Raw genomic sequence first — 14,197 nt, 5'->3', positions numbered from 1 at the left:
TGGGGTCCTCAGTTGTTTCTAACTTCTGTAGTCCACTGCATTCTTATAAAATCTGTATTGTTTTTGCAGATAATGACTAATCAAAGCATTGTTGCTGTTGATAAAATCTCAGAAAGTTGTTGACTTCATCTTATTGCATCTATACAATAACTTCAATCTAACATACCAGAAATACAGTTGCATCATGAGTTAATGCAATCACAAAATAAAGTACATTTGCTGCCCAAAACTATCTACAAAACTCATTACACCATCTTTTTGACAAGTTCATAAAGAGCCAAATCAACAGCAGGACTTTACAATAGTACGGTGAACTGTAGTTTTATTTTGAAAGGCTAAAGCAAACCGGAAGTTCACTTTCACCGAGGTAAACGCCTCGATCGACCCAGCGGGCGGAGTCGGACCTGTACCAGTGTCTATTGTGGCTCCTTGTTAACTAGTAGTACTGTGAACTGTACCTGCCGGTTAGCTTTAACCAGAACCAGAGGGGACTGTCTTAAATTTCCCAAATGCTAAGGAAAAAACACGTTGGTGTGTCTCCTACACAACACAACAGCCGGAAGTTGAGGAAGTTGGTCTTCGTTGTGTCGAGTTATTTGCTGCTAACGGGAGGCTAACAGGGGAACAGAAGCTAACATCTCCGGAGGTGAACATTTATACATTATCAAATTAGCTGCTGTCGCTTAGAGACACTGAAAACTAACAATGTTGTTTTGCTTAGATTAGATTTAAACGTTAAGATAGCTCGCGTCAGTTACTAACAATTTGATTTTCTGTTTTTTAAAAGAAAAGCCTTAAAGGTTAGCAGAGGCAGAGACAATTACCAAGACCCGTAAACTCGCATTGTTGTTGACGTGGAGCTGGAGGTATAAGATATACGGGTTAAAACAACTATAAATATCTTTCTTTTTCCTTTTATTGCAGGTATGAAGACTGGAGCAGTTTGTCTCAGCAGACATAAAGAGACAACTTTGTGAAACCTTCGCATTTATGTTGCTTATCTGACGTTGTTGAGCTGAAAGCTTTTGTCAACTCAACCAGCTGAGTTTTTTTTTGCAGTTGTAGCTCGCCGGTGCTAACTGCTTATCCAGCACATAGATATATCTGAATGTAGTGAAAACCAACGTCCACGGCTTCAAAGGTTGCCAGTTTTCAACCAAAGACATGTAGACAAGACGTGACACACACCCACAGGTGTGTCTGCAGCCCGAGGACGTCACCTTGCCCCAACCTGGGTCCTAGCAGTGAACTAGTATTACAACTTCTATCACCTGCTCTCTTTTCTCTTTCTCTGTGTGAATGCAGAGCTGCCAAGGCAAGAAGAGCTGAGAAGTGACAGTCTGTGATTTTTTTTTACATATATATAACTCCCAACAAGCTCAGCAAGAAAACAATGACAGCTGTGGTAGGTAGAGCACTGGGGTGGGTGCGCTCATGGGGCAGCAGTAGTAAGGCTGTGTCAGAGAATACCACAGTGGTAAAAGATGAGGGGGAGAAGCACAGCTGTGGCAGCCAAGGCCTCAGGGGGTGGACCTCCTGGATCTGGGGAGGGTGGAGGCGTCCAAGTGACCAAAGTAGCTCAGCGGAGGAGTTCTGGGAGGCGCAGGAGAAGATTCAGCCTATGGAAATCGAAGATCTCTGTGCAGGGAATCAGGAGGAGTCCAAACAAGTTCCCAGATGGTGGAATAAACTTCTCCCGACTTATTATTTGTGGCCAAGAAAAACAGAGGCAAGCAAGCTGAGACAAAGGAATGGAGGTGCGGGGGACAATGACATTGATGGGGACTTTGCAGACTACAGGACACCTCCTCCGTCTCCTCCGCCTCCGTCTAAGCTGACCTCTCCTTTCCGACTCTTTGCCGAAAGCTGGAAGGTGGAAATCTTTCCCGAACACTATGAGATCTGTTTCAACTTCCTCCGCCACTTGTTCGACCTGTTCGTCGTGGGCTTCCTGTGGACCGTGTCCCCTCCGACCAAGCTGATCCTGGAGGTGCTGGGCGTCCAGGGGGCGCTGAGGCTGTGGCTGCATGGTATGGCCATGTTTTTTGTCTCCACAGTGGGGATGGCGGGATTACTCTGGTTGATCCAGGAGTATCTCCCTCAGTTTGCGTTGATCTATGGCATCATACAGGCGGTGGTGATCTCTGTCAGCATCAAACAGAGCGTGATAATGGGCATTGAGGAAGAAAAAGAAGAGAAGGACGATGAGGGAAAGAGCACAGATGGAGTGGCAGACAAGGGCAAGGTGAAAACAAGTTAAACACCAGGTAAGCCATTCTCACTTCTGCGTTTCACCACCTCTTTTCTTGTCTTAATTGTTTGGATTAGTGGTTTGTGTAAACTGAAGCGAGATGTCTACTACCAGAGTTTCAAAAATGAAACTGATAAATAAGACAAATATTGGCCAAAATGAACTTAAGGGGATGGCCCATTGCCATAATCCCTACAGTTTTAGCAGTAGGTTCGTTACCTTTAATTGTCGGTGCAAGCTATTTTTAGAACGGCGGAGCAGAGCCGCGAGCTGCTCAGAGCTACGCTACGGAGGCTAATGGAATTTCTTGGTTTCCCTCATCAAACTCATGAAATACACAATCCAACAACTTCAAAACGCTCCGGTGGACAAGTTGTGACCTGCACATTCACCACGCTATGAGATAATAACAGAACATTACGAGACAGAGTTGTTTTCATGGCGAATGCAGAGACTGCTTGCTGAAAAACTGCCCCCGGCGGGAACGTGCATCAGCGGTTTTACATGAATTTACCTCACAAACAACTCCATCTTGTAAGGTTCCGTTGGAGTTGTTGGATTGTGTATTTGATGAGTTTGATGAGGGAAACCAAGAAATCCCATTAGCCTCCGTAGCAGCTCGCGGCTCTGCGCCGCTGTTCTAAAAACAGCTTGCACCGTCAATTAAAGGTTAAACGAACCTACTGCTATGACTATAGCGATTATGGCAATGGAGCAATTTGCCAAAATGTTGAACTTTCCCTTTAATGCACATGTGTCAGTGGATAATTACCAAGACATTAACATTTGAAATGCAAAATTAAGGCTGATAACAATTTATCTGTGGTATCTGGTTCAAGTCTGCTAATCTATTCCGATCCTGTTACCATAGAAAAATGAGTGTGACATTGTGTGAGTGGTGTGAAACCAGCTGCAGCCACAGAGAGAGGATACAAGGATTCATCTGGGAGCCAAAGATAATTCATTTCACTTGCCTGAAGCCTCTGAGCTCCCACTGCTTTAGTTTTATTATTATTAGCAGTTCACAGATTAATGGACCACCAGTTGTGTGGGGAACAACTAACACTAACCAGCCCCGAGACATTGGAAACCATTTTATTGCTGTAAAAGCTACACTAACTATAATTAGCTGCCTTCTATTTAGATGTATGGAGGACAGGTGATGGTTATTTTGGGGTCTTATTTGTAAAGCTACTGTGTACCCTTCAAATGCATCGCTGAGACCAGGTGCTACTTTCACAAAGTTTTTCAAAATAAGTGTCAAGAGCAAGAGTTCAGCGGTTACAACGATATTTTACAAAAAACAAAACAGCTGCTGTGGTCTCTAAAAACACTTTTCTCTCTGTTCACATTATGAGCCATGTTTTTCCTGTTTTTTTTGTTGCTGGTTGCTACCGGTAAGTGCAGATGTCACTGATAGTTACCATAGTAACATTGGTCTTGGCTCTGAATAAGCCTTGGGGTAAGATGTCTGATGTTGTTATGTTATGATAAAACGAGTCAGTCTTTATTTGTGTGAAATGATCTAAGAGTGGATTACAGGAGCAGGCCAGTCTGAAGTGTCTTTGTGGAGCCGCCACCTGGTCAGTGACTACAGACGGTCAGAGGATGAGGCAGGTTGGACAGACATGTTGTGCACACCTCCACAGTAGCAGCAGGTGAAGATGAATCTGTTTGCAATAGATCGAGTAGTCATTGAACTGCACTTTTTTGTTTTCTCATCCAAAAACAACCTGGAGGTTTTTATGTATCCAGCCTGTCTCATCGTCTGACTGCTCCATCTCTGACCTGTCAGATATAGTTGAATTTCTTTATTTGGATAAACCCCCTTGAGATGAATCATCTTGTTTTTGAGGGGGTTCAAACATATAGACGAACATGAACTCATCGTACAAACATGTTCTCAACAATACAACAAAAAAAACCAGTCCATAACAATAAAACAAACAAACAGAAAAAAAGAAAGAAAGAAAAAGGACAGCCCACAGTTAACACTGGAACAATACAACCGTAAAAAGGCCACAATGCCCAACACTGAGACTGAGATAGCGGTATACAATGATTACTATCAATTCACCAAATCAAAAGTCCAAAAAATATGTGCTCACCTGTTTATTAAAGGACTTGTGTCTTTTCCACAGATGCCCAGAAGCTTTTGTATCAGACCGTGTCCAGGTGTCGGACATCACGGCGCGGTGGAGGACGACACACACACACACACACAAGAGACTGTTTCACTTCACTGCTGTGATCTGCAGTGTGATTTAATAATTGTATTGCACATTCATTACAAACTCCGAGTTGTACTTTTGTCACTTTACGTTCAACACTATTGATTCTCTGCATTTTATAGGTGTCTGTCCTCACTTGATCTTCTTGTCATTAACAGAGTGTTGACATTTGATATCTATTTAAGGTTTAGCATCAGAAAGTATACTGCAGTACCACTACAACTGGGGTCAGGTAATAATAGGGTCCATGAATGTTCAGGAAGTGCTTGTTGTATGAAAAGAGACATCATTTCCCCAGTACTCTGTGAGACAGCAGGGCTGATTTAGTCATGATTCTCCAAAAGACAGTCAGGAGCAGGTGAGAGGAACAAAACAACTGAATGTACAGCCTGATGTACTAAAAAACCAAAATGTGGTTAAATGAAAACATTGTAGGCGTGTTTGAGGATGGAGAAGTCTTGAGGTGAAGGCAGAGCTTCAGACAATCATCACCACTACCAGAACGTCACACAATATAATCCCCCTTTTTAAGTCAGCTCTGTAATATAGCAAATAAGGAGACTCTCACTCTGCGCAGCACCTGCTACTTTCTTCTGGTTAGATTCAGGCGACATCCACACACCACTACCTTTTAATATTGAAAACAGCATTTTTAAAACACTACCACACCTGAGCAACACTTGTGTGAACAGGAAGATTGTTAATTAATCGCTATAGATAGCATGAATGAGAAACAGCAAAGAACTGCAGTGTTGAAATCTAAAAACGAATTAATTAATTAATTAAATAGCAGCAATTGAGACAATGAATTCAGGGTCAGAGTTTCAAAATGTTTCTGAGGTCAGGGTTTGTAAAGTAACAAAGGTGCGTTTTAAAAGGAAACTGTAGTAGTGTGTCCTCATGTTTTCTTTCTGAGGAGTCAACTTAGAGATAAAAACAATCCTGAAGCCTTTTTTTAAATTATTATTTTGTCTTTTGCCACCATCTTATCGGTGAAGGTACGGTCACTTTACCTTCCGCCCCTCTGCAAATATTCAATCCATCTTAAACCAGTGAAGCTCGTGCACAGTCAAATTGAAGCATGCTTTGGTGGACTTGCTTGAATTTCGTCCATCGTCCTGTCCTCGAATGAAAATCTGAATTTTCACACACGTAGTTGTAATGTATTGAAGCCATAAGATCTCCTTAACCCAGCAGTGACCTTAGATTTTAGCTCTTCAAAAATAGAATGTGCATTTTTAGATAATTGAGAACAATTAACCTACTATGGAGGAACAGGCCTCAGTGCTTAGGCTGTGATTGTTGCCGTTTGCTCTCAACCATAAATCAAACGCTCATTTCAACAGGTGGAACCGTTTTGTACAATATATATTTTCACACATTGAACTGAAACAGACTAAAACGACAAGTTACCACTGATCTGCGTAGAGATTTTCACTATTGACACATTAATACCAGCAGCAGATTTGAATCTTTTCTCTGTGCACACTTGTATTTTTGCCTTATGTCTTTTTTTTCTGTGCAATTATCTTTGCTTGTTAAAACTTTAATGGGAATATAGGCTGCACTTTTTTCCCCTACTATCTTTTTTTTTCATACTTTCAATTTTAAGGCACAAAAAATGTAGAGACCAAACATCTCTTGTGGTTTTTAGCGCACAGTGGCATGTTTTGCTCTCGACACTCTTTTCGTTGTACGATGATTTTTCTGATGGTGTGATGTGATGTGCCAATCAACCGTTGGCACCAGCTAAGAAATGCATCCTGGGTCGTTGATATATATAGTATCTTATCTGTGTAAACAGCCTGTTAGATGTGGAAGTCTTGACCCTCCCTGACAATATTGTAACCAAACACTTGATTTGAAATGAGACGGTCCATTTGTGTGCACAAGAATGAAAACACATAACTGTGCTCAAACTTCAAATCAAAACATTTTCAGCACACTACTAAAGATAACACTGCAAGTGCGTCACCTCGCATCGATGTGAATTAAAGAAAGCCAAAACTTTTCTAGGAAAATGTATTATTTTTATAGTCAATTGAGCAGCAGTTGACTGTGACAGAGGCCTGCGCTGTCTGTAGCCAGGTTTTAATTTCATTTGAGTTCAAACTGGGTCACTGCACAACAATGTCCCCAACGTTATTATGACAGTGTTCGGCTATTAGTGTCCTGAAAATGGGTTTCTCTGCTAATTCTGTTAGCCTTGAAACACTTTCAAGCTGTATCATAATTGTATTTAATTCATACTTGTTATGATATCAGCAGCCACAGACTTCCTTAGACAGAATGTAACTATCTTGTTTTGTTTTTTTATTATTCCACCAAATTTCTATGAAGAGTTTGAGTCCGGAGAAGAACTCACTCATCGATGCCTTTTTATTCATCGTTTTTGCCTGTCTGGAGCTTTTAATTGCAGTGATATTAACGCTGACTATTTTTCTAAGAGTTACCAGAACACCTAACAAGTGTATAGTTGAATAAACTCTGTCCTGCACAACTTAGTGGTGTGAGTTTAGAGAGGAGTCCGCTCTGACCTGTTACTGTACGTCTCATTAGTGGCCACTTTGAAGCGAACACTACCCCTGAGGTTCAAACACTCCCCAATAAACTGATGTTGTTTTACCAACTGGTGTCTGTGTTTTCATTTCATTTCCTACACACATCTTGATTATGGAGGGACGAGCCAGTGCAGAAGAGTCTGTCTAAACACACTGGTCGCTGATAATAAGCAGTGAAGGCAACACTCGTGATAACAGAATAGATAGAAACTAAACTTTTCCAACAAACAGGAAGTTTGTAGCCATGGATACAGTGAGTCCAAGAAATAAATTGGAGCAAAGTGAACGATTTATTTTAACTTCCTGTTTTTTGAGCTGATGAACTATTACATTTGTTGAGATTTATTAGCCGTGGTCTTTTCATGTCCGACTGAACCATGACGCAGTTTTTTTGTCTTATGACTTTCAGATGTTTTTGGTAGCCTGGAAAATAAGTTGATGGCTTGTTAAATGGTCCAATTCATCTCACTGAGTGTTTTGATAGGATACTTGAATTATTATAACCAGTAATATAAGACATGAGGAGTCTCAGCCCCTTTGATTTAGTCAGAAACACAAAACTCAATAACTGCTCCTCTAAAAATATTATTAAAATCATATACAGTCTTTTGATTTATATTGCAGATACAATGTTAATGTGTGAAATGTAATGTATTTAAAAAATATTGCAGCCCTCTACAGGATTGGTTAGAGTAAGTTTTTTTGTTCAAATAAATATGAATGATTTGTCCCGTTTAGTTTTCTATGTAGTTTTGGCAAATTAGGTTTGCACATGTTTGGTTGGTCCAGTCCAAATAAGTGACTGAGAGAAATATACAAAATGTTTTAACCGCCTCCAGCCTCCTCTGCCAGCTCGAGCACGTGGTGACCCAACATCCCCCAGTGACTAACGGTGAAGTGCAGACTCATATCCTCTTAAAGCTGCACAGCTGCAGCAGGTTGGCTCCACACAGTGATTATAAAGCAACCTCTGTCCTGAAACAAAGGTGGATAATAACATGAGCATGACGCTAGGAGACTGAACTGAGAGCTGCAGCTCAGTGTCAGACTGGTTTCACTGGGAGGGAGCATTCATCCACTATCTTGGCCTGCACCTCTGTCCAATCACTCCTATTTTCTGTATGATAGAGTAATATATAAGTCTCTACTGTCAGATAACAGCTGGATGTTCAATTCTGGAGAGAATAACCACAAAACTGAATCGTAATCTGTCTGACTGGATTAATGATGATATAAACTCTGTGTCATTTAAAGGTCAAAGTGTCTCTGACCAGTTACACTGTGGGAGCGTTTGAAGAAGACAAACAGTCTTTACAAGTCGGATCACAAGTTATTTATCAGCTCTCAGTTAAATTATGATGTAATTATTCTCAAATTATTTATATATTATTAGTAAGAGCTGTGTTAATATGTAAACGGTTTTCAAAAGTCATCTACAAATCTTTAGTAAATCATGAAACAATCATTTGTAAATGATCAATACATAGTTGAGATCTTATGAATCACTTGATATTTCACTAATCTGTACATCTATAGGCATTGGTTAATCAATTTTATAAGACTTGTCTTCTTATTAATGATTATAGGTTATGTTTGTTTATATTTGACACATTCATACAGAAATGCAGATGATTCACCGACTAGCTGTTGCCTCTGTGCATCATTGGCGCCATGGCGACTGCAGAGGAGTCTGTGACTCAACATTCCTTCTTGGTAACGTGAGACATAACTTAACGAGGCGTCGTAATCACAGTTCAAAACTTTTAATTCACATTAAATCTGCTCTCATTATGCTTAATAGTATATACAGCACGGTGCATTTACCAGTACAAGACCAATGTACATTATGTAACAATGTCTATGTGTGTCGATAGAGTACAGAAAGGAGGCGGCATAAATCAAAGTGTAATCCACAGTTACTGTCACATATCAAAACAGCTGGGTGTGAAACTGAAAGAGGGGAGGAGGAGGATGAAGATGATGATGATGATGGAACCTGTATCAGGTGAGTTTTGGTCATAGCTGAGACATAGTACAAAGCCTGGGCCGGCGGTCATGCATCTCCTCGTCTCCCGTCCTGCTCTCCACGTCAGTCAGTGAGGAGGAGGAGGAGGAGGAAGAGGAGGAAGAGGAGGAGGAGGGAGGCGCCATCTTTACAGCTTCATCCCCCCCTACGTCAGTCAGTCACCCTCACACAGCCAGCTGGACGCAGCAGGAAACCTACAGGTGCTTCGCCCAAGGGATTAAAGTGAGTGAGCACTTATCAGTCTGAACTGCTGCGACAGCCCCAACCCCCTCCCTCCGTCATACATACGCAAAAAAAACAAAAAAAACACAAAAACAAAGAGATTATCTTATGAAAACCAGCAGAGTGAGGTTTCATCAGACCCACTGCTGCAGCTCCGCCTGTGATCAGTCACTGCATGTCATCACTACTATCTTGTGTGACTGTGTTACATGTGTGGTCAACGCCTTGTTGCTACGACAACAGCGTCAGCAGCTAAACTTTGAAGGAGTGATAAAGAGAGAGAGAAAAAAAAAAATCCAGACTCACGTTGAAATCTACTTCAAAAAAAGTGAGTCACACATGAGGACCGGCGCTGAGCTGTCTGACGGTTTATACTGATGCTGCTAGAAGCATGCGCAGTGATGATGTCATTAAGACATTAAGACTATATATATAATGTGTCCTGTCAGAAATCCTCACAAAAAGGTGGAATTAACTCTCTGGTCTCTGGTCTCGGATCAAACTCTCTCACATCATGGTTCGCAGCTGCAAACGCATCGTTCAGAATCAAGACCAGCAAATAAATAAAAATAATAATAATATTACTAATAAAAAAAAATCAAATGAAATTAAAAGCAATGTGCTATATTATATACAATTAACTCTGCCACTTGTCGAAGGGAACATAGACACGTTACAGCCTCTCTACCTCCGCTCCCGACTCGCTGGATGCTGCGTTCCAGAGGCGCTTCACTGTCCTACACACTGCTGGAGGAGGGGGTGGCGGGGTGGGGGGGGGATGCGACATGTTGACAGAGGGGCTCAGTAACCACCTGACTGTGGCAACATCACTGTAAAGTATTTTTTTTTTTTTGCAAATTCATGACAAATCGCAGACACTTTGTTTTGTTTCCTCTGGTTTCCACTCAATGCTTCAGTATGAAACTCGACTCCTTCGCTTCGTACCGGTGTGAGTCTGTGGTTTAGTGTAGTACAGGGGCGAAACAGTTGGCACTTTTGTCGACAGGGACAGGGCGTTGTATTAATTCATTAAATGAATAATCCATATTTTCATGTACAGTGTATCCCTACACGATGGGATCTCTGAAACATGATATGCTCTCTGTTTGGGCTCATCTGACAAATCACATTTCATTCACTTGGCAGCTGCTTCCTGCACCCGACGGAGGGGAACAGTGTCAGAAATGAACATTAACTGGTTTATTGTTGGAGTTATTTTATCAGCAAAACTCCCTTTGATTTAACCCAATGTGGTCTGTGGGTTGTTGTTTTTTTGTTACATTTTAACAACATTTTAAGATGTTAAACTTGTGATGGTTATTAAAGTTTTTTATTTCTTTTGACATCCTAAAAAAAAAAAACACAGGGAAAAATCTCCAATAAAGCAGATTTCTGAGTGTGTCAAATCATCTGTATTTGTATTGATAAGTGATAGAAATCAGTGTGTAGCAGTGACACGTGGACACTCGCTCAAAACTTCTATCTTCATATCACTGTGAAATGAGTGGAAACCAGTGTCTGCCTGGAAAATATGGCACCATTTCAAACGATACCATCCTACACCCACTAGAGAGCTAGTGCATAGTGAGCGTGGTTTTGTAGCAACAACAAAAAACAAAAAAAGGTGCAACAACATGCACACAACAAAACACCGGTATGGCCCTTTAAATCTGATTCTCATTGCAGCATGTGTTCATAAGAGGTCGGAGGAGGAGGAAGAAATCGAGAAGAGCAAACTTTGCTTTTATCTTTTGGTGTAATGTTTGTTTGTTGGCACGGTGCGGAGCATGCTTTCAGCGGCTGAGAGGAGAGCAGGGTTTCAATGAGGCTAATTCAGTGGGGGCCCGCTCCAGCAGCCGGGGGTTTGTGACTCACGACTAGAACGCAGCAGCGCCAGGCCCGCCTGTACCTCAGTGATGGAACTAACCTAAAAAGAAAAGAAAAAAAATAAAGAGTGCAGCTTTGTAATGTGTCGTTGTGGTGGTGACGGTGGCGGTGGCGGTGGTCGTAGTAGGGAAACCACTCTGGCCCACCGCGATCAACCGGCGGCGCTCATCATTAGTGAGCGTGGGACCCTCCGGAGTTGGGGGGCGCCGTGGTCCCCCCGGCCCCTCTCTGTCCGTGGCCTCTCCTGCCGTGGCCCAGGATGCAGTGAGCGCTGCCGCAGCCTTCGTCGTCGTCTTCGCCCTCGCTCTCGGAGGACGACTCTCCGAACTGTTTGGGCTTCTCATAAACACAGCAGCCTAGAGGACAGAACACACACACATTTAAGATGTTAATACAGGTGATGCCTTCACTGCCTCGCTGGAAACGTCTAGCTCTCTTGGGGAAATTAAAAATACAGAACAACATATTATTCAAATGCACCCAGACAGAAATAGCAGCTACAGGGAGTGAGTGTGAGCGGTAAAAATAGATTTAATTCATGATTCATTCTGAGGAAAAAATTGTGATGTAACTACCTAGAAAACAGCAGAATAAAGTTTATTGTCTCGTCGATCTTTTTTATGTGGTTCTAGCCCAAATACATGTTGACACAGTTTTTTTTAGTTATTATATTTAGGTTGTCCATCAATATATAGATAAATATATATAGTCCCATTCTCATGGACGAGATATCTCAGTAACACCTTGACAAGATTCTTCAAATTTGACAAGCAAGGACTGTAGTGATGGATCTGTCCCATCTGCTGGAGCTTCACTCTAGAGGTCATTAGAGGAGCTGTGATTTTTGGGGTCTTCATTTTTCCCCCTTAGAGGTTCACGCTTGGTATTTTTCCTTTATGCAGAACTGCTTCATTACACAAATGATGGACCTGTCATTCAAATGTCTGCACCTGCTACTGACGAGGCCTCCAGTCAGGACATTGCAAGACAATTATGGCACTTACTAAATCTATTTTAGCAACAATCTTAGTACATGGCAGGACTGTGGGCTGAATTTTTAAAATACTATTTTTTTTGGTCCATTTAAAAGCATATTAATCAGTTTTTTCAGTCTGATTTGACATGTTAATCATGTACTGTAACATACATGTGCCATTACAGCCACCCATAAAAATGTGTAGTGGCCTATAAAACAACAATATCTCAAAAGCAGCTCTAGCTACTAAATTCAATAATCCACGCTGTGGTGAAGGGGAATCAGCTATCGCATGCGTCCTGGTGAGGAAGATGAAACTCACATTTTGATGACCTTCTTCCCAGGTGCTCGTTGTCCACAGTGTCACTAGACCACTCCACCTTCTTCTCAGTCTTCCTCTTCCTCAGCTTGATTGTCAGGCTTCGTCCCTCCTGTAACATGTGAGAGGTCTGCTGTGAGATGCTGGGAAGCAAACGTTCATTCTGAGTTAAAAGACGATGCAGGATCCGTTAGAAAAAGGCCCCGAGTCCAGCAAGAGCAGCCTATGAGACTTTCTATGAGGAGTTTTTATGTTCTCTGCTATTGCCAGTGCTGCTGAAAACAATGTAGAATGTGTCAAGGCTCTCCCTTGTAGTTCATGAACATGGATCCCGGGCAAAAGGCTAGTTCTTAAAATCACATGACAGCATGTAGTTTTTCACATGTGAAATTGCACATGTCAAAAATAATGTAAAACAGAAACAAAACAGTGAACCCAGGGGAAACTCTGGGGCATGAACTGCAGACCCAGACCTGAGGCACAAAGACCAGACCAGTCCACATTATACACATTACTACAGGGCTCCATAACTTTTTTTACTAGGAGCACAGTGACCCCTGACTTAAAATTTTAGGAGCTCAGGCAGGAAATGTACAGATATAAATCAACTTGCAAGGCATTCACATTTTCTTTTCATTCATGATCCTCACACACCTGTAATGACAAATACTTTGGTATCTGTCATTATTGTCTTTCTTTGAGTCGCCCCTTCCACATTTCACCAGTGTAAGGTAAATTTACTGGATGTACATGTGCAAGTAGATGAAAAATTGACTTGTGCAGTCTCAAATTTTAGAGGCAAAATGCCCCCATTTAGAGACAGTCTGGAGCCCTATATTGATATATATTATATTTGAATTAGCAAATAATTCAGCACCCACCGACCTCATTTATGAATAATCTTATATTAATATGGAATTATATAGCGTGTCATAGCTGGTGTGTGTCCTAGCCACACCTGCAGACCCAGCCCAGAGAAGCCCAACACGGAGTTATTGTTATGTTTAATAGCCCACACAACGTTACACAGGAACAGTTTGTGCACTGTGAGACGTGGGACTGCTGCTGTGGTGATAAATAATCACACCTGACTGTTGTCACTGTCATTATAAAGGAGCTTATCACGTTAGGGCCTTGTCCAGCTTCTCACGGCCGTGTTATTACTCCAGTACTGATGCATGGTGGCCTCGTTACTGCTGGGCAGCACGGCTCGGCTCGGCTCGGTTACGGTGCAACAACCAGGTGGGAAATAAAACACATAATCATAATGTACCTGCTGGGGCGGCGGCGGCGTGCTGGTCTGAACAGTCTCCGTTATCGTCTCACTTGATGTCCCGGGAACCTCCGCCATCCCTGGAGCTGCTCTGCTAACGTCACCGTTAAAAGCGTCAAGACGTAAAACAACCACCGAGCTTTCACTTATTATTATATATATATATATATATAACTATATAATGCTGCTAACTACAGTAGCTCACCTTGGCTGCTCAAATTACAAACTGTTGTGTTAAAAAAATGAAGGTTGTTGACTACTAGACGATTAGGATGTGTTGAGCACTTCAGTGGGATGTGGCCAACACAGAGTCAAGCTGCAAATTGAGTTAGTTTTTGTTCGTCGGACTCAAAACGGAAGTTTGAATGTTTGTAGGTCAAAACGATTATTATGGAGCCGCAAAATTAAACTAAAATATTGCGAATCATCGTCATATTCAAAATGTATCGAA

General features: G+C 41.7%; 2 protein-coding genes across 2 annotated transcripts; one reads left to right on the top strand and one right to left on the bottom strand.

Annotated features, from left to right (window-relative positions):
• The first annotated feature begins 370 nt into the window (after window positions 1–370).
• Window positions 371–7,111, top strand: c11h6orf47 (chromosome 11 C6orf47 homolog). Its single transcript, XM_085791135.1, has 3 exons — window positions 371–646; window positions 925–2,267; window positions 4,393–7,111. Exon 2 carries the CDS (start codon window positions 1,394–1,396, stop codon window positions 2,258–2,260), a length of 867 nt encoding a protein of 288 aa, XP_085647261.1. The 5' UTR covers window positions 371–646; window positions 925–1,393; the 3' UTR covers window positions 2,261–2,267; window positions 4,393–7,111.
• Window positions 7,112–11,199: 4,088 nt separating this feature from the next.
• ppp1r11 (protein phosphatase 1, regulatory (inhibitor) subunit 11) lies at window positions 11,200–14,031 on the bottom strand. Its single transcript, XM_085791134.1, has 3 exons — window positions 13,747–14,031; window positions 12,477–12,585; window positions 11,200–11,534 (listed from the first exon to the last, which is right to left on the bottom strand). Exons 1-3 carry the CDS (start codon window positions 13,822–13,824, stop codon window positions 11,350–11,352), a joined length of 372 nt encoding a protein of 123 aa, XP_085647260.1. The 5' UTR covers window positions 13,825–14,031; the 3' UTR covers window positions 11,200–11,349.
• Between the last annotated feature and the right edge of the window lie 166 nt (window positions 14,032–14,197).

The sequence above is a fragment of the Trachurus japonicus genome, chromosome 11, assembly GCF_045865225.1.
Source record: "Trachurus japonicus isolate A0001 chromosome 11, Traja_1.0".
In the NCBI taxonomy this organism is placed as follows: domain Eukaryota; kingdom Metazoa; phylum Chordata; class Actinopteri; order Carangiformes; family Carangidae; genus Trachurus; species Trachurus japonicus.
Note: the sequence above shows the minus strand (reverse complement) of the source record. Positions and strands in the feature narration are given on the sequence as shown.